Below are 26,143 nucleotides of genomic sequence, written 5' to 3'. Positions count from 1 at the left end.
TTTGTTGAAATGAAAACAAGCTAACTAATCATTTGAACCTTATTTTGTCGCAGCGATGTCTTACAACGAATTGGAGCTGAGTGCATAGAGGAGTAACTTTTTCAATTTTATCGATATTCTTAGGATGTCATTCCTTTGTTCAAAGGTAGGGTAAACAGGTCTAATACGCCCTCCTTAAGCAAAAACAGCGATATTTCACCATTCGAAACTATGATCTCCGCACCAACTATTCTAATTTATAGTTATATTATTTTGAAATTAGTACCCGTTTCATTTTTTGTTAGAAACATTCTGATACAAGTATTATTAAACATTTTTCAAAGATGCCTTAATTCTACTTTTTTCTTTCACCCAGTGCAAAATGCCCCCGGTTAAAGTGTAATAGGCCCCACAACAAGAGGATGGCATGCCCCACAACAATCGTTAAGCATGCCCCACAACTATGGGTGGGGCGTTTTAGCTGGTGATGAGCTGTTGTGAATGCATGAATAATTCTACACGCACACATAGTTTTAAGCCAAGCTAAAAACTAAGACAGCATCTATAATATTCTAGTAAGCTACTTGAAATAGTTCTATCAAATCCGACTGTTTCTAATTGGTTGTAATGCTATTGGCAAAAGTGGGAGCTTACATCACAGTAGCTCTTTTCAAACTTTTGTGTATATTGTTGTTTTGCAACATATAAAAAATACCAAACAAACGTAGTACGTTGATTTCATGAAACGATACTGTTGTCAGTCATTTTTTCTTTTTAGATAATTCAGGAATCTTGGGAATTGAAGAGGGGCATTTTGCCCCGGTGGGGCGTTTTATACCCTTTTACCGTGACGTCAAATTTTCGTAGCCAACATAAGAACTTTGCTTGTAACAAAATGAACGAAATTAATTTTTAATACGAGCGGGGAGCACTTTAGTTGACATCAAATCAGTTAAACTGTTCATTGGTTTCTTTTGTTTACTGCTACTATTGTTTGTTGATGACGCTTTAAGCGATTTTGACGTTGTCAAACTGACCCCCATCGATCGGTGGAAAAAGGATGTTGCATATTGTCAAACTCTGTATGTAGAGATAGGGATGCCAGTTACCTGCCTTTTACCCTATGTTTACTCATATTCAAGCAAAATATTAATGGAGGGTGGCCATCTTGCCCCGTTCTACCCTATCATTTTTTCAAAACTTGTAATTAGAGTTCATGTAGGTAGTAATATTGCCCGATTTTCAGCTATCAAACGTCACTTTTACTGGGATGTCAGCAAAAAAATTGTTTGCTGAGATCAGGGTCGCCACATTCAGATTTTTCTATACCTAATCACACTGATTCATTTAGAAATTTGGTCGATTTTTCACGAGAAATTTTTGAATTTTTTGTTAAAGGCTACAGTTCAATTTCTTTTGAGACATCTCAGATGAATAAAGAGATATGCGATAATTCGTGGCATGGTAAAACAGTTGTTTAGGGATATTTTTGCATTACATTATTTATGAATGGTCCCTAACGTGTAGTGTGTAAAACTATACAATTATCACTTCATGTTTGAATTAGTCTAACACCGGTCACACGTACACAGTCAAAAACGAATATCCCGTGTTTGAATAAGATTGACTTTCAGAATAAGAGAAGCAAGTATTTTATGTTGTTCAACTAATGACTGCAATTTATTCAATCAAAAACCGATAGCCGCCTAAAAGCATCACTTCTTGTCTGGAAATACCGCATCGTAAGCAGATCTCGCAAAGCCGGTCATACTGTTCTTCAATTCATCTAAACTTGTCGGAATTGTTGGTAGTTCCAGTTGCTTATCACCGGGTTTCACGCCGTACACAAAGTTATACCCAATGGTGGCATATTTCTTCGCCTCCACTAGCCCATGCTGAGCGTACATTTCCGCTTCCTGTGGGTAGCAGACCGAAGCAACACCACCTGCACCAATCGAACTGTACAGCAGCCGGCGGAAGAAGCCCCTGCGAAGCCCAAAGATGAGACCGGATATACCACCGATTACGATAGCACCGACACGAGGCAGTGTATTATCCTCCTCATTTAGGTAATCGCGAATGACTGGAATCAGCAAGCATAACTGTATTAACAGTACTAAAATATATGCTAAATGTACGTACATTTCGTTTGTTTCTTCCCATCTTCGTACCATTGAACAGCTTGATTTTTCTGGTCGGTAAAAAGATGCGACGCTTCAAAAATCTGCTCACGCACCATTCGGATTCCATCCTCAATCAGCTGCTCTGGCTTGGACAACGTTTCTTTCTTGTGGCCTTCGCATTCGCAGGTAATTTGTTGATTGATCGGTCGGTACAGTGGTAGTTCAGATGGTTTACAAATGATTTGCTTTGATTTTGCATCAGCCTCTCCTGTTAAGTTGCTACCGTCAGCTTTAACCACGGTAGCAGCTCCCAGCAAGACCGGAGCTGTTCTGTTCAAAACATTCCGAATCATTGCTGAAATTATAGTGCAGTTAGAAGTAGATTCAATTCCAGAACAATAGGAGAATTACACACCGATTTTACTTACCCTATTCTTAAAATTATGTAATTCGAAACACGACTGCACAACCGCTTTGCGAAAATGGGAATTTTTTTGTTATGACAGCAAACCCAGCAAACATATGATCTTGACATTGATTCGCAACTGACAGATTTCGCTATCGTTGCGCCATCTCAAGCAGAAACGATTAGACGGGTGTGCGTCTCAGATGAAAAAATACGAATGAAAAAAATCAATTCGAGATGGCGACTGAAAGGATGGCGTACTTGGATGAAATGAAAATGTTACAAATGCCATTGACGTAATAAGAATCTTTGTGAGGGGTGAGGCGAAGGGTGCATACAAAATATTTGCATATTAATTTGACCCAACACATTTTTGTATTTGTTTGAGCTAAAGAGGTTGTATTGATTAAGATAGATATTTTATTTTTATTATAGTTAAAACGATTGAAGCTGTGTATGCGCTTAAACTTTAAAAAGCTTTTTCGAGGCCCGGAGGGTCGAGTCTCATGTATGTACTGATCGAATCGGCTCGACAAATTGAGACAATGTCTATGTGTCGGTGTATGTCTGTGTGTATGTACACTAATGTCACGTGATTATCTCAATGAATGGGCTAATATGACCAATTGACGCTATTATTTTTGTTCTTGGATTTATTTTATTTATTTTTAAGATATGAGTAGTTTTGGCAAAATGCAAATTTTTTAAGCATATAACTTTCAAACAAAACAGTTGTTATGTGCTAGTGCATATAATTAGAATGCATTTAAAAATCTTTTCCAACAATTTTCAATAACCAAAAATAAGACCGTTACATAAAGAGTATTGCTGTACTGGACAGGGGCAAAACTAAATCAATTTTGAATATCGAGGTATGAAAACATATCAACGTGATTCAAGACATTCGATTCTGAAAACATTCTGTGAATTTACTCAATTATGAATGAACTTATCCTCAAAAATTAAAATGTAAGTTAACTACAAAGATAACGAGCAAACGTTGTCCAAAGATAAGGTGTATGATCCTTGAGTTAGACATTTCGATAAACCGTGAGTTTGAAATTTAATGACATATGAATTTACATATCATCATATAAGCATACAATATCAACACACGATCTTACCTAGGGTAATGATCCTTTTTACATTTCTTACAAAAGAAATGTATAGGATTCGCTCAAACTTTGAAAACTTTTACCGAGGCCCGGAGGGCCGAGTTTCATATACCAATCGACTCAGCTCGACAAATTGAGACAATGTCTGTATGTGTATGTGTATGTATGTACAAAATGTCATGTAATTATCTCAGCAATGGCTGAACCGATCTTAATGAAACTAGTTTCAAATGAAAGTCCTAACGCTCCCATTTGACACTATTATTTTTGTTTTTCGATTTGTTGTTTACTTTCTGAGATATGGGTAATTTTGTCAAAACAGGGCTGGTTTGAAGCAAATAACTTTCGAACAAGGCAATTATATCGCACAAACTAAACAGAAACTAAAGGCTTATGAAAATACCTTTCCAAAAAACTATAGATTGTCAAAATCCGTTCACAAGTGGCAGAGATATTAAACATTTTGTCTTTTTATTCCTCGCTTATCAATTTTCACCAACTAAAAACGAGATCGTTACGTACAGAGTATTTCTTTACTGGTGTTTTAGGGGTAAAACTAAACCGATTTTGAATATCAGGGTATGAAAACACATCTACGTGAGTCAAGGAATACAATTCCGGAAATATTTTGTGAATTTACTCAACGATAAATTAACTGTTTCTGGGAAATTAACATGTAAGTTTACTACAACGATAAAGAGCGAACTTTTTCCAAAGTTAAGGTGTTTTTCCTTTGCACTACGCATTTCGATGAATCGCGAGTTTGAATTTTGATGGTATATGAATACGCAGATCATCATATAATTATAATTATATAATAATTATATATAATAAGAAATTTATAATAACTTTTTCATATAATTCATATTTATATTACACTCATCACAGTGGTCGCAACGGTACCAAAACGTGCGTTCAATTAATGGTGCTCTAGGAGTTGATTTTAGCGATTTGGTGTGTTAGGAACATTTTTCAGAATGTAAGCCCTCTTCTTTTGATGTATATTGAATTGTGAATAATCCACCTAAAAGTGAGATAGACAATTTATTTCCACTAACTTTCGATATAGAGTCAATGTCAATGACAAACTTATAGAAAATTCTACTACGAGAAAACTTGCTAAACATGCAATCTCTCCAAAATGTAATGGTGTTGGGATAAAGCGCGTTGTTTGTGGGAGGCGCACAAAAATCATTTTTTCATTATAACTTTTTACATTTCTTACAAAAGAAATGTATAGGATTCGCTCAAACTTTGAAAATTTTTTCCGAGGCCCGGAGGGCCGAGTTTCATATACCAATCGACTCAGCTCGATAAATTGAGACAATGTCTGTATGTGTGTGTATGTGTGTAAGTATGTATGTACAAAATGTCATGTAATTATCTCAGCAATGGCTGAACCGATCTTAATGAAACTAGTTTCAAATGAAAGGCCTAACGTTGCCATTTGACAATATTATTTTTGATTTTCGATATGTTGTTTATTTTCTGAGATATAGGTCATTTTGTCAAAACATTGCAGGTTTTTAGTAAATAACTTTCAAAAAAAGCAACGCTGTCTCACACACTGCACTTAATTAGAGACCTTGTAAAAATACCTTTCTATCAAGCTTTATATTGTCAAAATCCGTTTACGAGCGACGGAGATATTAAACATTTTGTATTTCTATTCCTCGCTTACCAATTTTCACTAATTAAAAAGGAGACCGTTTCATATAGAGTATTGCTTTACTGATTTTTTAGGGGCAAAACTAAACCGATTTTGAACATCGGGGTATGAAAACACATCTACGTGATTCAAGAAATTCGATCATGAATGCATTTTGTGAATTACCTATATAATAATTGAACCATTTCTCAAAAATCAATATGTAAGTTCACTTCAAAAACAAAATAATGCGCTCATAGTGATTTTTTTTTTCTAGAGTTCATGTATTTATCCCTTGGATCAGGCGTTGCGTTCAATCGTGAAGTAAATATTGGATGGTATATAATTATACAGTTCATCAAGTAATTCACCTAGTAGTGAGATAAGACTTGTCATACAATTATACTCGTGGCATCACCGAAATAAACTGTATTTTTGAATCCCAAAAACTCTAGCAAAAATTTAGCTCTTTGCAAAATTTAGATTATATTGGTTATGGCGCAAAAAATTACTACTTACATTATTTATAATAAGGATGTAAGGAATCAATATATCGCATAATATACCTATAAAAATAAGGTCTGGCATGGCCTCGCATGCCCTCCCCATCTCTATATCACTCTCTCTTTCTCTCCCTCTCTCTCTTTCTTCATGTTGGTGGCAACTTTCACGACTCACATCTATCTTGCTATTTCTCTATCTATTTCTAAGTTGTGTGATAAGATTCTCTGCTAATCTGCTGATTTCATGTGTGCGATGTAATTGTGAAGGTTTGAGAAAACAAAACTATTTTTTGTCTGTTACCCTATTATTTTCTTTGCATTTTAGTGTAAAAGAGACTCGCGGAAACAAGTTTAATAATACATCCTACATGTCAAATAAAATATTTGTAGTTCGAGAAAATATGCAAAATATTTGCCTTATGGGACTATAACTATTTTCAAGGTGAAATTGGTATTTCGAAACGTTGCACTATGGGGAGACAGGTGACCATCGAAAACTACATCAACTCAAATTTAATTCAGTTCTATTCAAAGCTTGTATAAACACTATAATAAAGGAAATTCATGGCTATCTCAGAAAAATATGTGACTTAACTGGGAGTTAGGACATTCCACGTGCGATATTTCAACTCTTCGTATCTCTATTGAATTTTGAATAAAACATATGCTCAAATATGTCATGTGAAAACTAAGAACACCTTTTTGTGATGTTATTATTGAAAATGTACATACATTATATTGGTATGAACTTTCATGAAAAATAACGGATCAAAGCCCAAAAATATCCACGAATTAGATCCGGGAAAAGAAGTCTCCCAAAGTCCCCACTCTCAATTGGGGATGCAAGTACAAGGTGTCTTCTAACTTATCGTCGTCCATATCTGCTCTATACTGAGTACACTTCAATTGAAGTTTCAATGGAAGTCACAATTAGTAGTGAGGCATTGAATAATTCAGCACACGTTTGTACAAGTAAATTAACGAGGATTACAATCAGAGTTTATGCATTGGACAGATAGTTGATCTGACTACATTTTTGCCATCCTGACAGTTTTAACCATTTCTTTTTCACAGTAATGGATTGTCCAGGGCTTATTTATCTATATTTCCTGTACGAGAATTCCGAACGAAACAATATGCAAACTATAAGGATGACTGGAAAGAGACTGCATTATAATCAACTGAATGCACGCCTTTTATGCTATCGACATAGCCTAGACACTTCACACTATTTATTTTAATTCAAATGAAAACTTTGAAATATCTAATTGTCTCTTTTACGAATCTCATTCTCCATCTTTTGCTCTCTGTTCAAAGGGCTTTCGTGAGATTTTGCTAACTTTCCGAATCTGTAATAAGTTTTTATGTAGGCGTTCATTTGATAAAGTTATGACACATTTGTCGAATGAAGATTCGTCAAATCGTTGTAAACGTCACGAAAGAATGTGTCATGTGACCTTGTCTCACTTTACTATATTCAATTGCGCGTTAAATTACTGGACCAGCAAATTCTGTGCTGAACAATATTTTTCGGGAATATATGACCAAAAAGTAAACTTTGATTTCCAAAGCAAATTGAACGTTCCAGGTTCCTGATAACTAATTAAGGTCTATCAATAATGTTGAAACACTAAATAATCTTAAAACGACGCCGTCAAGTAAAGAAGCATGAAAACGAAAAGACTAAAACAAAAAAAGGATAGAAGCCCTAGAAATTTTGTTCATCTGCGTTCATTTAATCTACTTTATTCGTTTCATCATTTGGATTCACTCTGATCAGTTTATTCATTTCGTGCATTTTAGTCATATCATTCATTTCACTTATTTTATTCATTGTTTTCATTCAATGCATTCTATTCATTTTCCCAGTTCATACATTTTGTTTAAAATGAAGAACATTTTATTAACCTGACTATTTTTTCAGTTTAATTCATTTCATCCAAATAATTCTTTTGACGCAATTTATTTTTTCTATTAATGTATAACCCTACAACATCGATTAATTCATCATTTCAATCAATGCATTTTCTTCTTTTTTATTCATTTTGTCAATTCACTTCATTTTGTTTATTTGGTTCGTTTGTTTCATTTATTCATTTAATTTATTTTTTATTCATTTTATATTCTTTGTTCATTCCATTCATTTTATTAATTTGAACCCTTAAATTAAATTGATTCATTTAATTCATTTGATTCATTTGCTTCACTTGATTCATTTGATTCATTTGATTAATTTGATTAATTTTATTCGTTTGATTCATTTGATTTATTTGATTTATTCGATTCATTTGATTCATTTCATTCATTTAATTCATTTTGTTCATATCTTTAATTTTACTCATTTCAGGTTCAGTCATTCCATTTATTTATTTCATTCAATTTGTTAGTTTGAGTCAATTCATTCTATTAATCTTATACTTATTTCTAAATATCGTCTCAATTTTCATTAATTAAGCTTATATAATTTGATTCGTGTATTTTATAATTTTGATTTATTACTTCGCATGAGTTCTGCAAACTAATGAATGATCCAACAGTGATTTTTGTAAGAAGTGTCTCATCTCACTGCTAGGTGGATTAAATCGGTTTTTACATTACATTACACTTCTAACTTATTGTTAGAACAAAACAAAACAAAAATAAAGAAATAATCGAGATTGCTGTCGGTAGCCTAGTGAATCTTTAGCCAAAAATAGTAAAAAATAAGTTTTTGATGTTTTTAGGTTTAGATTGTTTTTTTTTATCCCTTTATGGGCAGCTAGGACCGAGGGTTGTTGCTAGCAGGTTTCATACAACCTTGACCTGACGGATAAAGCTATGGTGCCTTGAACACAGGCAGCGCAGATCCAAGCCATCATTGAAATGATAAGTTCTGCGTTTGAGATGCACTTCCCCCGGTTGCCAGACGAATACCCGTAATTATTGCTTGTTACATTGTAGTTTTAGCGTTCGAGTCCAGGGGTCACATTTGGCTGGGTTGGCGTGGGCATTTACTAGATGTGTAAAAGTGTGATCGCGAAGGGCTCGAGCATTTGAATGCTAGCGTGTCTCTAACTTTGCGTGCATAAATTCGATTTACACAAAATGTTTCGATTTTAGATTCGTGTATTCTTGGACGATCGCGCGCGGACCGTGAATCTGATAATTAATTTTTAGTGTATTGTAGTGGAGCGAGTTGTCTGGTGAATATGAGCATTATTCTTGATTGGTCCAACTGAAGGCATGAGTCTAAGCTGATCGAGAGTAGAGAATTCCGAACGTAGCCGATCAATGATCGCACGAGCGGTGGGTTAATGATTGAGACCACGGTTGTAAAGTTATAGCACAGACTAACAGACATAACACTCAAAAACAAGGCTTCGCCCGCTTTAACGGTCATTTTAAATATATTTGTAGTTGGGACTGTGGCCACATTTGAAATTATGGCGCCACTGATATATGAACAAGCATATGGGGGATAGACCACTAGTGAAAAATTGTTCCCAAACCTGAAGGGTTACGCCACCAGTAATTGAGTGTTTGGGACTGTGAATAATAGGTGGAGTTAGTGTTCTGGGAAAATGGTCGGATCGATGTTTTTTGAGAGAATTCCCTCATAGTGTTATGTCTGTTAGTCTGTGGTTATTGGTGCCGAAAAGTTCACTTAAGTAAGGGGGTGTTTTAATGCTGGCGAAATTGCAAGCGATGGTGTGCGTTGATGATTGAAATTGTAATGTAAGTTCGCGTTTGTGATCAGGTTTGTGTTATCGCGAAGGCTAGGGGCGTTTGTGCATTTTGGATGAGAGATTGTGAGTGTATGCAATTGATTGTGTTAGTGAGTATTACTATGAACCCAAGAAACCAAAAGTTCGTATAAGGGAGCTGCACAAGCTTCTCGTTTTAAGTAATTTTTCAGTACGTTTTATGTTCTAATAGCGGCTTAAGCAGTTTTCAAATTCCATTAAAGCTTAAGCAGCTTGAAAGTTCGCTAAGAACTTTACGTGAACTTTAAAGTGTACTTTTTAAGTATTATCCGAACTTCTGGTTGATTGGGAACCTAACTTAAGATATAGTAATAAAAGGAAAAATAGCATGCCGAATGTTTTTTGAGGTCACTAACCGTGCATTGAAGAATGCCTAAAACTCTGAACTAGGCCCCTTCTAGTCCAGTCTGTCCGTCTCGTCCTGTCGTGTCTGAGGCTTCCAGATTACATACATTCACCAGACTAGCTTATGTCAGCTTACTAGTGCACTGGTTTCGTAGAATCGAGGCGATCATCGAGTGAATGTACTTGGCCCAGTTTCCAGTCAAGCATTTTTGTTTTTTTGTGTGTATGTTTAGGTGTGTATGGGAAACCTTGGGCGTTAAGATATGTTTGGTGCCTATACATAATATGTTAATGCGAATAATGTGTTATATCTTAAAATAAGAAATGTGTAATATGCTACTTGCAGTTTGTTGGTCGTTCCTACTTATCTGATTCCATCGGGTATGAGAATACATCCAGTCCATTGTTTTAAAACCTGGCGACGTCTGATCGCGGAGAAGAATCATTGTTGGCAGCAATGTTGCACTTCTTAATTGTATGAGTTCGAAAAGGTCATCAGAAGAATATGACACATGAGACCGAAAATAAATAAAAATAAAATAAAATAAAGAGAAGAGTTAGTATTGGTATTAAATATTAATAATATACCGAATTACAAGAAAAATATGAAAAGAGATTACATAGAAGCGTATAAATAGACTGATATTTTTTATGCACATGAATAGTGGAAAAACAAATTAACAGAAGTAAAACAAAAACAGACTAATGAAATAGAGGAAAATAACGGGAGGGACCTATTTAGAGTTGCTTATATTTGAGAACATTGCCACTTTGTTTGACGGTTTGGTTCGCGTGGATGATGGTTCTTCCAGCTTACTAGGAAGATTTTGAACATTTGAATTGATATGGTCCCAATACTTTGTACAGTTTACTTAAATTTGAAATTTAATACATTGTGTAATTGAATGATGTTTTCTTTAGATTTAGGTTTGAGTTGGTGTGATCCCAATGCATTGGGATCACTTAAGATTTAAAACATTGTGTAAATTGATGATATTTAATTATATTAATTATATGTAATGAACCATCACCCATAGGATACTGCATCGGTCTGGATCTAGTTGAATTGATAGCAAAATTCAATCTGTCAGTCGTCAGGGTATCCCTTTGCTTCTATCCACCACCTGAAGCACGCGCCGTGCTGCTATTAGATTCTAGGGACCACCAGAATCCAAGGTCTCCAAGCTACAAATCTCTAAGCATAAAGATTTTTTGTCTGGAGTCCGCCGCCAATAGGTTTAGATTGTTAAACTTTAATTTAATATCAATATCATGAAAATCGATCATACTTTTCTCTTGCAACTTGCAGTTTTTGACTAAACTTGAAACATGTTTTATCGAGATTTGGTTAAGAAATGTTTCTAGGTTAATTGTTATTTTTGTTTTTGCTGAAGAATATTACAAAATCCCAGGCATTGCATTTATCGCTCATATAAGTAAATGCGTCAGGATAATTTGCTGCTGCGACAATAAAAACCCACATTTTCACATGAAAAGTTTGTAACCCATCAGGGTAACAGTTTAGCACTGGGTGGAAATATACCCTTTTTTGTGTATACACTGCGTAGAGTGTATTTGTTTTTTTTTTAAAGTTATGCTCACCGCTGTGCGACACTGTTCACATTTAGTTTGTAATTGTTTTGCATAGTTTTGGTCGTGAGGAAGACAGCCATCGAGTTTTGGGTAGATAGTGAAAGTTCACGGTGAAGAAAAGACGTCCTCGATACGCAGTTTCGGGTGAAGTTTTGTTGTTGGGAGAGTTGGTGAAAATAAAGTCGGTATAGTAATTTATTTGTTTACTTTTTTGGTTGTATAAGAAAATCCGAAATTCTGTAGAGGCACCTAGGCCGACCTGAAAAGAAGGGTCCGCCGGGCAAATTTATATAAGAACCCGAGTAGTGGGCAAAACCCTACTTACAAGTTATTGGCACTTACACAACTTCTCCAGATATATACGTGTTATTTCTCCGGATAAATAAAACTACCGGAGAATGAGCGAATGAGTTTATCGCGGGGGGTTAAGTTATATGCATCTGATCCGAACACTTCAAGCGCTGTTGTATTCTGGGCATTTTTCCCCATCTTATGACCAAATGTCAACCATTTCTGTCACCGACGACGATCGTATTCTAGGGCGCGACGCAGTAGATTCGGGATTTCTCCCCAGTCGACCAAGTGACCGAGAGCCGTTGCGATACTAACTTTACTCAGGTAACAGGTGTTTGGTTTAACATTCGATGTCTACCACTGTGACCGCAATGCCCTCAACAGCCACAAGCCACCAGGTGGTGGTGTGCCATGGTATCTCCGAGTGATCAACGATGATCGGTGGGCGAGCTCGGAGCAAGTATGGATTTCAGTAAAACATACCAATCGTAATCTGTTTCTGTGTGTCGTGTATTTTCTACCTGACAGAATTCGTGGCTTTAGCCTTGTCGATGTACATCTTTCCTCTGTTGCTTTCATCACCTCAATCGCCGCCTTGTCTGACGAAATTGTTATACTGGGTGACTTCAACTTACCTGATTTGACGTGGCGCCAGGCAAGTAATGGATTTGTACGATTGGATATCGAAAAATCTGCGAAAAAATCTGTTGTATTTTGGACAGCTACATCAGCGCAACTCTTCGGAAAATTTCTAATGTCATCAACGAGAATGAACGTACATTATACCTCTGCTTCGTAAGTGCCCGGGACTACGCTCCTTACTGCTGCACTGTTCCGACTCGTTTTGTCCAGCATGTGCGACATCATCCTCCACTACATCTTGTATTTGCTGGAAACCTAGGAGTGAACTTTGAAAACGTCACACGTCTATCGTCTACGATTTTAAAAACACTGATTACAACAGTATCGTTAACACGCTGTTGGATACAAACTGGGACGAATATATTAACAGTAACGACGCAAACGAAGCTGCAATGCCATTTTCTAATATCCTTAACTGCCTAATTGACCGTCATGTGCCAAAACGAACAATTAGTACCAATCAGCACCCTTTCTGGCAATCAACCATCCTTAAACGATTAAAAACTGCTGTTTTTTTCCGACGAGAGCCTTCCACCACAACAAGTCGCTGCTGACGCCAATCTAATTCCTTCGCTAGAACGAAATTAGAAGCAAACCATCGTTACGCTATAGGCAGCAGTGAAGCAAGCCAGCGCTTTGTTCTATATTCAGTGCTCAAACAGTATTGTATCTTTCTCCTCGGTTGCGTTGTAAAATGAGTCTGTAAGGGGATATATATGTTGAGAGGCGGAAAAAAAAGAAAAGTATGATTTTTTGTCAAGGTATGTAGCCACATTTTTATGAAATACATGTTATACGTCTTGCGTGGTACAATGTCCAATTTGTAAAGTCCACTTGAGAACATAAAAATTTTAATAATTGTCAAAGTTATAGCAATTTCCGCAAAATGCGTTTTTTTCAAAGAGGTTTGCCGTGACAACGATTCCAGTCCAACAGCTCAATTGAAAGCATAAAACTTTAAAAAATTAGTTAGCATATGTACCTGTAGTGTCCTTGAACGATCGTTTAAAAAAATTCTTCCTTTTGGAAACGGCACGATTTTTCCCAAAAAAAACGCTTTTAATCCACCTAACAGTGTGATGAGACATTTCTTATAACTCTTATCACTCTCTTCGGATATTATATCGTTTGAGAACATTTAGAACTTGATGCTTCGCGATGTTTTTGATAACACATACTACATGGGAAAGTGGCAGGACTCAGAGAATCGCTCAAATCAGCATAGGACAACATCAGCGCTAGAAATCTCAAATCAAATCAATGGGAAGCGAAAAAATGGCCCATAAAATAGACATAGCTACGAATTTTTGTTAATGCTCTGTTAATAAAATATCTAAATTGTGGTGGGAAAACTGAATTTTCCTAAAGGACACCATTCAAAGAAAATCAACAGTGAATATTTCCAGACTTTTATTTCCTATTTAAAAACTATTGTGTTTTTTTATATCCTAGATTGCATGATTCAGTGATCGAAACCCAAAACTTCATAAAGTATTTGAAATTATTAAATTAAAATTTGTTTTTGCTATTGAAATTTACAAAATGATAGTATCGCCCCTTTGGCGATTGTTTACCTTTTCGGTCCCACCTATCAGCATTGAAGTATCGTTCTTACGTTTTTTACAATAACTACCGTTCTACACCACCGATTTCGTCCGGGTATTTTTCAATAGCGATCATTGTTACTATTTACAGCTGGTATCAGCTTGATAATCCTAAAAAATACGAAAATGACAGTTTCGCCCGTTGTATTTTTTGCTGTAGTTTAAGAAAGCAATATCGTAGAATCCAAATTTTTAGGTTAATTGGTTGCGTTTCAAAGCCCTCATTCGCATGTATGAAAAAAGCCTTATGTTTACATTTGTAAGTATCGCCATTTTCACAAAAAAAGGGTTGAAATGAAATCGCAGCTCCGGATATCACGCTATCTTTGAAGTGCATGCGTACATAGTTCCAAATTTTACTTCGACATCGACTTTTTCTAAAGGTGACTTCCCAGTAGTATCCTTGATTTGAATTATTATCGCTAATCCTAATGCCAAAGAACAAATAAAAACAAACAAATATTGTAGCTCGATTCAATAAGAAATCCCCAAAAATGAAATGTACCTATTAATGTGAAACACAGTGAATAATACATACAATAAAGATCCATTTTTATCAGTCTCATGGTGTATTTTAGGCTGACAAAATGGGGACATTGACTAAATCGGGCAATTTTTTTCTTCTTTATAATAAACTGAAGCTGTTAAAATACTGTTGAAATATTCTTGATGTAGTCTGATAACTATTTCTGATTATGATGAACTTTTTATTTTTGCATATTTCCATCTTCATGATAAGGAAAACATGCTCAAGAAAGGATTTACTCGAATTCTGTCTTGTTCGTCTGCTAGAGCCCATCAAACATATGTTCATATTTGGCTGATAAAATCAGGGTTTCAATGTATTATAATAGATATTCAGCATTCGAAGAAGTTTCTTGTGAACGAGTGTAGAACGACTTTGTTTCTACTTACTTGAAGTCAGCAGCGTAGCCAGAAATTCGGTTTGGTGGGGGTTTGGTGAAAATCGATCATACTGTCCAAACGGCATAATTCCGAAACCGTAATTCTTGAACTTTTAAAATTATGCAGAATTAATTTTTCAGAAATAGTAACAGAGTTCGTGTCTAGCGAATTTGTTGAGACTTTATTGTAGTCATGAATATTAACCTGAGAAAAATCACCATAAATACTTCTTGGACGATATACCGTCAAAATTATTTTATCAAATGATGCGCTGTTTAACGTTTGTAAAACTCATCGAAGATATTAAGCCTCCGAAGTTGGCGGTTTCAAAATGATGCTATCTTGACCTTAAATTACTGATTTTAAACATTTGACCTATACATATAATTGGTCATACAACAAAAATCAAATGCTCATCAAAATCGATCAGAACCTGCTAGTATCGAATGGAAATCGTCATTTTTCATAAATTTCTCTCCACATTCGTAAAGTGTTATCCTCGTTATAAATCATATTACGTTTTCGTCTCAACTCGACGCATTCCCAAAAAAAAATCTGTCTTAGTCCTCCTAGTGGTGCAATTGTGCTTGTCTCATTTGTCCAGACTACGATTCCATGGCTGGTTATGTTCAGTACAATGGTGGAAATGAATATTACATGTTCAGTACGATTTGCACATACATACAATGGATCGACAGCCACGATCTTGAGATAATATGTGATACTGAAACATCGCTTGAAACCAGCGGCGGATCATGGAGAAAGATCCGGGAGGTCCAGATCCTGCCGAAAATTTTCAACTTGTTAAGAAATTTTAAACTAGTTTTAATTTTAAAGTAGCAACCCCTTACTGCAAACTCCCTCCGGGCCGGTATGATTGACGATTTTTAGAGTGATTGCATAACCTTTCTATATGAGAAAGACAAAAATGTACCAAAGTCCAAAAAAAGTCAATTTTTGTCAAACATCTCAATGTTTCATGCATTTTAAAGTCATTTGGTATCAAAAATACAAATTTGATTTTGAAAATTTTTCATTACAGTTTATATGGGAATTTGCTGTGTGATTGCACTTTTCAACTCGTAACTCCGGAACCGGAAGTCCAATCAATAAAAAATTCAATAGCAGCCGATGGGAAGGTTGTACCTTTCATTTGAGACTAACTTTGTGCAAATCGGTCCAGCCATCTCTGAGAAACAGAGGTCAAATTTTTTCCACATACACACAGACATTTTCCGATCTCAACGAACTCAGTCGATTGGCATATGACACTCGGCCCTCCGGGTCGGGATTGGATTGACGAATTTTAGAGTGAATGAGAAAGGCAAGAACATTTTTAGCAAATGTTGAAAGTTATGCATTTTTTTGGTGAGCAGTTCTATGTTTCATAGACATTAAATCAATTTTAACTTCTCTTCCAATTAAATAAAGACCCTTATTACAGTACATCTCTACAAAAACGAGATCAATTTGAAAATAAATCTGAGGACTATGATTGATTACAGAACTCTGTAATTTTCTATTGGAATGTTTTCAGGCAGGAATTTGATATTGATGCTATTAGACAACTGTGAAATCAAGACCAATAGATCAGTTACATATCAGGACCCCATTCCGACAATTTATCAAAAGTCCTCATGATGTTTACAACAACAGGTTATCAATCTACGGATCAGATAATTGTTATTGTAATATCGAATTAAATCAGTCTGCATCAATAAATTTTCAACTTCAATCCAATATTTTTTTTGGGTGTGGTGGGGGGGGGGGGGGTTGGTGGCGTTGTATGGTGTTAAACCCCAAAACCTTCTCTGGGCTACGCCGTTGCTTGGAGTTATTTATTTCGCTTTTCATTTTCCGATATGTTTCAGATCGATCCGATGGTCATTAGTTAGAAAAATTGCAGTCAGAAGGTTCGCACAAATGAACATTTTTGCACTGATAAGTTATCAAGTTCCTTCCAGACAACTTGGAAGTGTTCGGTGATTATTTCTAGCGGTTGTAGATAGAAAAATGAAATACAAAATTCGATTTGTCGAAATAATGTTTGGCTTATTTCAATGGATTATTTCTATATTGAGCAATAAATAGGCGGCAAAGAGTAATCCATAAACAACAAGCCATAACTTTTAAAGTATTCAAAATAGATATTTGAAGTCTTCAGTAAAGTTATTCACAAAGTAAAAGCTACAAATTTGTAGAAGGCATCATTTCGATATAATCACTTCCAAGAAAATTTGTGAAAATATCTCACTCATAGGGGGATTAATCAGCAAAAGCACAATACCAAAAGAAAGGGCATATTTCCTCCATTAAATTCTTCGAAGATACTATTGACCTAAAATAAGCCGTTTTGGCGTTAATAATAGATTACATGTTTTTGGTCATATTTCTGGCAATGGGAAATGATAAAAATCTTTCGTCCGCATTTAATGTTAAATATCTCTTTTGATAATAGTCCGATTTCAACAATCTATAGCTTGTTCGAAAGGTATTCGTTAAAGCTGTCTAAAAACATATAAATTGTTAATCTATATTGTCAATTTCGGCAGATAATTTAAAAAAACTGCAAAAAACGCCATTTTTACGCATTCAAACATTCATATCTTGAAAACTAAACATCAGAATCAAAAACAAATTAATAGCGTTCATACTGTTTTTTAGTTCTTTCATTTAAAACTAGTTTGGATAAGATCGGTTCAGCCATTGCTGAGAAACACGAATGAGAATTTGTCCGTTACATACACACACACACAGACACACACACACACACACACAGACATTGTCCCAAATCGTCGAGCTGAGTCGATTGGTATATAAGACTCGGCCCTCCGGGCCTCGGAAAAAATTTTGAAAGTTTGAGCGAATTCTATACATTTCTTTTATAAGAAATGTAAAACACTAATTTTACCTGAAAAAAATTATTTAAAAATTCATAACATTAATATGACAATTTTTGCGAAAAAATGGAATCGTTCAAGGACACGGTAGTTTAATTACGAACAAGCTAAAAAAAAGTTTTTAGATCGGTTGAAAACGGCAATCGTAGTCACGGCGAAGATGTTTTTGTGAAACATAATTTCGAGATAATCGCGTTTAAAGTTTCAAGTATAAGCCAGGCCTCCGTATGAGAGCAAAGCTATAACTTTGCGTCTACTGCTCTGATCTCTATAAAAATGTGATATAACATACTTAAGAACCTGAGCTTTACGATAGAAGAATAAAAAAATGTAACATATGTAACCCCTTAAATGAAACAAAAACGCGCTATGGGATAACACAATTATGATCGACTTTCAGAAAACTCGTGGTGCCTGGATTTTCAAGCCCGCGTTCAAACTCTACGCAATCACTCTTCTCTGTGAGTTCCATTCAGGAGAACCAACTATGGTCACCAGAGCACCGCTACCGGACTTCAGCGTATTTTTAACAGTGTGGCGACGTCTTTTGAGTTCAACTTGACGAGGAATTCGATAAATGCTAAAACGGGCACAGCGTAGTTGGTAAATCGATTGCCTTTTACGCAGCTCACCTGAGTTCGAATCCCAACTCTGCACATAGGGTTAGAGATCAATTTTCATATGAAGCTGATAAAATCGGGTGCTGATAAAACACAAATTTTATTATTCGTATAAAATGTCCATGAATCGAAAAGTTTGGAGTTTGGAATTGAAAAATGTTCAATTTTGTAAACTTCAAAAATTCACATGTTGTAAAAAAATTCTTTATTGTACAAAAGTTTGTTGATTATTTTGCGCTAAAGGCACCAGAAATTTTGTTCAATGCTATTATTCAACCCCTATTAAAATGAAGTGAAAATAAGAGCTGCGGAAATATTTAGATAATCTTCTTTTGAGAAACCAGTTGCTGGATTTAGTAAATGAAAACAATGTGTATTTCACTACCTAAGTAAAATAATTATTTTTGTTTCTAAACTCCGCTAAACTTGAGCTGATAATGAAGGCTTGACATAACTGAAAGTATTTGTGCTGTGAGTTCCACCCAATGAAAAAAGCTGCACATGCCTGTGACCCCCCATATTGAAAAACCTCGATTTTTTTTAACAAATTTTAATAGTTATCGATGATTATTTACAAAAAAGAATTACAATTAGACAAAACCATAACCTATAACAATGATAATATTGTAATAATAGCAGTATAATAATGATTTAGTAATAATACAAGTCATTTTCAACGATTCGGTCCACGTAACACATGTGTTTAACTTTTCTAGCCCTGAGCCGCAATCTCCTGCCGTGCCTCCGACTTGAGTTTCACGAATTCCTTCGCAATTTCGTCGTTGTTTCGCTGCGACAGAATGCGCAGGATTGTCCAACCAGTCTCGTCCATATGGATACGTTTTTGCAGCGGTAGCCAACAGGCAAAGGAACTTTGCTATTAGATGGATGGGTTTTGGAGTAAAAAGTGCGATTAGAAATGGTGACTGACAAGGTCATACGAAACGAAAAATCGATATCCAACTCGTTCATACAATTTTCTCACACACGACTCATTACGGAAGAATACCATTATATGATCAAAATGTTAAAGAAATAGCTGTGAAAAGTACAATATTTTCATTAAATTGTAAATTTATCGATCAAAAGCACCCATATATACCGTACTTCCCTTTTTCCAGCAGCTATTGTCATTTTATTCACACTGAAAACACTTGTTATAAACCATAATAAAGCACGAAATAAATGAAACAATGTTATCACTAGGACAGCTTCAGTCCGAATGAAAGTGCTGAAATTGCTCCAAGGATATTATCGATTTATTTACTGAGCATGCGCTCTAATCGTTAAAACATAAAAAGTAGGGGAATGCTCCCGATTATGAAACACTTACTGTTACTTTTAACATGATAATTTACATAACTATGCAAACTGCTGCAAACGTTTATTTTTAGTGAAAGCTAATATGTGTTTAAACATTCATCGAACCGCTAAAACCTATCAGTATCATTTTGCAGAACACTATGAAATCGCCAAAAATGTGCTGTTGAATATTTTTCAAAAAATTTTGTGTAAATAAATAGAAAGAGTATCAGATGCGTGTAAACTATATTCTATATTTTTTGATACAAAAAGAATGCCATTCAAATAATTATCTAAAAGAAATGAAGTTACCGCATAATGCTGTCATGTCCCATATCTGGAACTCCAAAAAAGTGAAATATAATCAATATTGTGCATCTTTAAGTATCTTCCATTTGATTTTTTCGGTACATTTTGATACCTTAGGAAAATGTTTTACAATAAAGTTTTGAGCATTTTCAAAAACTCCCAACTTAATGGATTATCTTGTCCTTTTTGTAGCCGATTTAATCAACCTCTCACAAATTCATAAACTTTTATACCGGTAATTTAAATCAACAATCTATCGCATTTATGATTAGCTTACCTATGCTTTCTGGGTTTCTTTACTGTTATGATATAGTCAAAACGTAAGGTAACTGACTCAATTTCGGTCTTATTAAAAATAATTGGTAGATCAAGAGCAAATGATTGTATCCTAAAATCCACCATGGGTTTACATAACAAACTAACGCACTTTGACATGTTGTTCATAGAGAACAATTAAAACAATCATAAATACATAATAATTATATATTATATAATGTTATATTATATCTATTGAGAACATTTGGAATTTGATGTTTCGTGATGTTTTTGATAACACACACAACATGCCCAAATCCTCAAATCTGCATAGGACATCAGTGATAGAAATCTCAATCAATGGCTAAATAAAATCAATGGAAATACGGAAAATGGCCAATAAAACGAACTATTTATTACTAATGCTCTGTTAAGGGACCATCCATAAATGACGAAGCAATATATGGGGGAGGGGAGAGTTTTGTATTTTGTGATGATGTGTGACGACAGGGGGGGGGGGGGGGGCTAGGGGCTCATGTCATGCCACGTAGCTTTTTTAAAGGGAATAAGGGTTGACCTGATGTCACGACAACCTTGCACGTTTCGTCTAAGTAACATCGTTTTTTTATTTTATTTTTTATTTTTTACGGGGACAAGGGGGTACGGTTACCGTCAAGCTACGTAGGTTACCGTCAAGGAGGGTTTTTAGTGGTTTTTGACTAAATGCTACGATGGGGGAGGGGGGGGGGGGGTGTTAAAAATCACTCAAAAAATGCTACTTCATTTATGGATGATCCCTAACAACGTATCTAAGTTCATCAATTAATGCATTGTGTAGGGAAAACTGAATTTTCCTGAAGGAGCTATATTTGGCTGGTCCAAATTTTTTTGAACCTATTTGAAGTGCATACTCTCAATAGCGTTTACTCAAATTTTCAACGGTACTGAGAACTAAAAACTGATACTGCAGCTCTTGATATCACGCTACCTCTGAAGTGCTGTTAAAATTGTAACCCGTCAGGGTAACAATTTAGCTGGGTGGAAATATACCTATTCGTGCGTATTCTCTCCGTAGAGTGTATTGTTTACGAATATTTATGCTCACCGCTGCTTCGATACCGTTCACATTTAGTATGCAAATTTTTGTATAGTTTCGCGTTTGTTAACGGTTTTGTGCGTTCAGATAGGTGTAGTAATTTTTGTTTGACAATTGTACATAGTTAACATAGTCGTTGATTTTTCAAAAATGTTTATATTTCATGCAAGCTTGATAAATTATTGAATGTTCAGAAACAAAATTAGCCTAACAGATGTCTTTTACAATTTCTTTTATAATATCAATCAAGTCAAGGTATGAAAATACAAAGCGCACTTTTAAAGTGGAATAAATGTTCGAAAACTTTTTGAATGTCAAGATCACATAATTTCGAAAGCATCTGTAACATCTGTAATCTGTAACGGAACCAAACACAGAATCGAATGAATTTAAATAGCAGTCAAAAGAATTACTGTATCATTAATTTGAAATCAGGTTTGCAAAAATCGGTCAAGAAGTCGCTGGGAAATAGATGTGACATTAGCTTAGGAACTTGGCGAGTTCCCGGGGGGCATCAAGAACCGTCATAGGTGGCTAATGTGGTCAAAGCTACTTTAATTGGTTATTACTGATCCATACCCGCAAATCCAAGTAATGATGGCCCCATTTTAATATGAATGCATTGGTAAACTTCTAAAAGGGTCATTCTTAACAGGCTGACGACCTACGCTGAAAGTGAAAACGGACTACCGCAGAGGCATTAGTAACGATAGACATGAAGAACGCGTTCAACAGTGCCAGCTGGGGGCGATTGCCGTAGCGCTGCACATTTACTTCCAGAACCGAAACGAACATGAGGCAGAGATCGATTAGGGTCACGGTGGGAGTATCTCAGGGCTCCATACTCGACCCAACGCTCTGGAATATAATGTACAACAAAGTATTAACACTGGAACTGCCTAGGGGACCGTCGGCGTTGCAGATAATGCTGTCCTGACGATAACCGGCGAGACCCTTGAAGAGGTGGAGATGTTGACGGCAGAGACGATAGGCATCGTGGAAACCTGGATGGCTGACGTCAAGTTGCAGCTGGCTGGCTCACGAGGTAGTGCTGGTCAGCAACCGTAAAAAAATCCAGCGTGTCGAGATGAGTGTCGGAGGACAATCCATCTCATCGATGCATGTGCTGAAGCACCTGGATGTGATGGTCGACGATCGGTTAAATTACAACAGATATGTCGACTATGTATATGAGATGGCTGCGCGGACAACTAACCCATTGGCAAGGATCATGTCGAGTCACGGAGGACCAGGAGGCAGCACGAGATATCTCCTGGGGTGCGTCTCATCCTCAATACTGAGGTATGGCGTACCAGCCTGGTTTGCTACGCTGAACTCGTTTGCCTAATGATTGTTAGTGTCGCCAGTGCGTACAGAACGATATTGTCGGAGGCGGTATGCGTAATTGCCGGGATGCTTCCGATCTGCATCATTCATGCTGAGGACATGGAATGCAACCAGCGGAGAAATGCACCTAATGCAAGGAGACTGGTCCGAGCGGACTCGTTGGCTAAGTGGCAGCAAGAGTGGGGTAACGCGAAGAAAAAAGGTGTACCAATCGACTCATCTAAAATATATCTGCTTGGGTAAATAGGAAATATGGAGAGGTAAACTTCCATTTGATGAAATTTTCGTCCGGGAACGGATGCTTCAGGAAGTTCTTGCATCGGTTTGGATACGCTTTTCTCGGAGTGTGTGAACGTGTAAGATACACCGGAAATATCGTCGAAGAGATGTGCCACGACGAGCATATTTGGGATGAAGTGGCGAAGGGACCAACAAAGTAGCGCCATTCGCTAAAATGCTATCGTCAAATCATAAATCGGATTTCGGGAGAAATTCCGCCGCTGGGGAACTCTCCGACGGTGTAGACTAGGACCAACGCCGGGGACCTATTTGAGCAGTAAGCGTCGTAGCACCGGGTTCGGGTTGTCGAGGCGCCAGCGAACCGAACGTCAGGCTTCGCCGGACCGACCTTGACACTCTAGCGGGTAACTCGTAAGTAGGCTAGATTCACCGCCGGGGATTAGACCGAGTAGACCGCGTCGAATAGCTAGCAGATGGTTGTTGGGGCGCCAGTGAACCGGAAGCTACACTTCGCCTGGAGTCGCTGAATGGACCTCAGCACCTACTGGCTAGCCCGTAGTTTAGACTAGCTCCACCGCCGGGGACTAGATCGAGCAGATTGGGACGAAACGGGGAGCTAAATGGCTCACGGAAACGAACATCGGTATCGGGAAAAATCTGCCACCGAGGATCTATTTTTTAATTTTGACGTAGGACTACGTCTTTGTTTTCGATATGGGGGTGCACTCTGCAAATTCTACAAAAATGGTATGTAACGAAAAGTGGTCCAATTTTAAACGCATATAATTCAGCCATTTCACGATAAATTTTCATTTTTTTTTGCGCAAATCGCCCCAAAATACTTCTAAGAATAGATTCCAATAGATAAACCTAAAGATTTTTGATATCATAGCATTAAAAAATTAAATAATATACAACTTTGTCAAAATATCGCGCATTAACATACAGAAGATAGCGCTTCCCAAGCCCTGTACGACGGATTGGTGTACCTAGCACGCAACGCTTCTATGAATGACGTCATCATCGACTATTTAAAGAACGGACTTGGCCAGACACGCTCAGTTCCCTGTTGAACGGCTGGCGAAGCAGATCACTGCGTTGTGTTTTTTAAAGCCAGTGTAGCTGAGTTAGAAGTCCGTTACACTGGCTGTGGAGGGACGCTACCCTGTGTCGTCCAACAGGCGATCGCTCAAACTGCTTCCTAAATGCCGCTGTAATGTTGCCAGTAAACTTTTGGTTTAACTAGCACATGTATTTGCACGTGTATTAGCTCGCTTGAAATTTAGTAATGTAGTGGTAGTAATAAGCTTCCCATTTTGGTTTAAACGCAAGGACAGTTTTTAAAACAGGATTTGATTAATTAGTTTAGCTCATCTAAGCAATTTTATCAATTTTGTAATTTAAAAGGAATTTTACGGAACTTGATGAATTTGGCCCCACTTGCAACTGGTATAATCAACCTGCACAAAGTTTTGCATAACGCAGGGCTGTTTTTTGGAACAAAATCATTCAGCCCTTCGCTATGCAAAATCACGATATTATGACAGATGGGCTATGCGCGGCCGTTCCTTTCAATCGGGAAAGGCCGCGTGGAATTTTGGTGAAACGCGCTAATAGTGTCATGGTGGTACTAGTTGTCTCTTTCGCTCTACCCATCATCATCAGCGTTGACTCATTTTGCATTGTACGCTTGGGTTCAATGTTTGGGGCGAATGTGTTGGTAGGTAGGGGAACTGGCGGTAAAATGAACACGTTAAGCAAAGTGATTATTTTCTAACTAATAAGTGAATGAGATATTACAATCACCTTATGTTTCTTGTTAGAGATGTTTGTACATTTCTGGTAAAAATACTTCGTCATAAACACATTTCTTCAAACATGATTCTTGATTTCTAAACATGTCCAAAAATGAGACATGTTTATAGCGAGTGGGTAAAATGAACATGTGGCGGTGGAAAAATGAACAACTTCTGGTGACCTGCAAAATATCCTGTATGTATGCAATGCGCAGCGTTGGAAAGCATTTTCCGATCAATGCTTATATCCCAACAAATCATGAGCTTTGCATACACACAGGGCATTTTGCAGGCAAAGAAAATTGTCACGGAAGAATTGAATTTTCATGACGTAATATTAACCATTTTACAATCCTGTGGCATCGAAACACATCTACAAACTTGGGGTTATCCATGGGTGTTTGAACTTTTAGGATCTGTTTGAGAGCAACTAGAAAGCTTGGTCTATACATGAGATGTGATTATATTGTCTAAAATTTGATTTTTCTTCACCGGTCCGGGTGTTTTTTCCCACACACTAAGTACTAAGAAAATAAATATTTGCGTTGCGTTGCGTTGCGTTGCGTTGTGACGATGATTTTGGCGGATTGCACACTGACTTCATCATGTTTGACTGCTGATTATCTAATAAGAGTTGCTTAGGAAGTGGTAAGTAGGAATTCATACCAATCCGACCCATATTAAAACCTCAACAGCATGATAGCCATCATTGCCGGCCGCCCCCATCTCCATCGTTCACGGGGAAGGATAAAGGATAAGGTAGACAGGAAGTGTTGATGCTCCACCTACTTAACGGAAGGACGACGATTCATCAGACTCTTCCATAGGTGTCGCGGAGTTGGTGGTTTGGAAGGGTATCAGGTCTAGGATTCGCTCCAAGCAAACGATGCGACCCGTATTAGGTAGTTGTTTAGTTAGTCTTCGAGTGCACGATCACTCGAAAAAGAGATGATCTTGTTTAGTTTTTGGTTAAGTACTAAGTACTAAGAAAATAAATATTTTACATTAAGTAGTATAGTCCTACGTCTACAGTTCGTGCGACCCCATAGGGCTGCCCCTTGTAGTTTTTTAAAGTTTATTTTGATTATAGAGGATGTACCTTCCATATGGCTTGTTCGTGCGTTTCGCGTGCTCTTTTGGGCTATTTCACTACGCACATAAATACCTTGTTCTGGATGTGCGATAAGTGTGCAGAGCTGTCTGAGAACTTTCATCTTCGTTCCATAACGAAAGATGCTGAGGAAAAATCGCCACTGACGTCACTTACGGATGCAATTAAAAGCTTACAGACGGAATTAAAACAAATGTTTAAATCGACTTCACCTGTGCCAACACCGATAATCAAGCGTTGGCCTCCAATCGAATCTCTTCGAGCTG

General features: G+C 36.8%; 1 protein-coding gene across 2 annotated transcripts; it reads right to left on the bottom strand.

The window, feature by feature from the left end:
• Positions 1 to 1,630: 1,630 nt before the first annotated feature.
• LOC131683575 (MICOS complex subunit MIC27) lies at positions 1,631 to 2,688 on the bottom strand. Of its 2 annotated transcripts, none has more exons than XM_058965665.1 (3): positions 2,531 to 2,688; positions 2,122 to 2,457; positions 1,631 to 2,062 (listed from the first exon to the last, which is right to left on the bottom strand). In XM_058965665.1, exons 2-3 carry the CDS (start codon positions 2,453 to 2,455, stop codon positions 1,695 to 1,697), a joined length of 702 nt encoding a protein of 233 aa, XP_058821648.1. In that variant the 5' UTR covers positions 2,456 to 2,457; positions 2,531 to 2,688; the 3' UTR covers positions 1,631 to 1,694. The 2 variants fall into 2 exon arrangements, with proteins under 2 accessions (XP_058821648.1, XP_058821649.1); XM_058965666.1 differs by having other exon boundaries at positions 2,518 to 2,621.
• Positions 2,689 to 26,143: the final 23,455 nt, after the last annotated feature.

This window comes from Topomyia yanbarensis, chromosome 2 (genome assembly GCF_030247195.1).
Source record: "Topomyia yanbarensis strain Yona2022 chromosome 2, ASM3024719v1, whole genome shotgun sequence".
Taxonomy (NCBI): domain Eukaryota; kingdom Metazoa; phylum Arthropoda; class Insecta; order Diptera; family Culicidae; genus Topomyia; species Topomyia yanbarensis.
The sequence above is the reverse complement of the archived record's forward strand: the minus strand, read 5'-3'. Positions and strand labels throughout refer to the sequence as shown.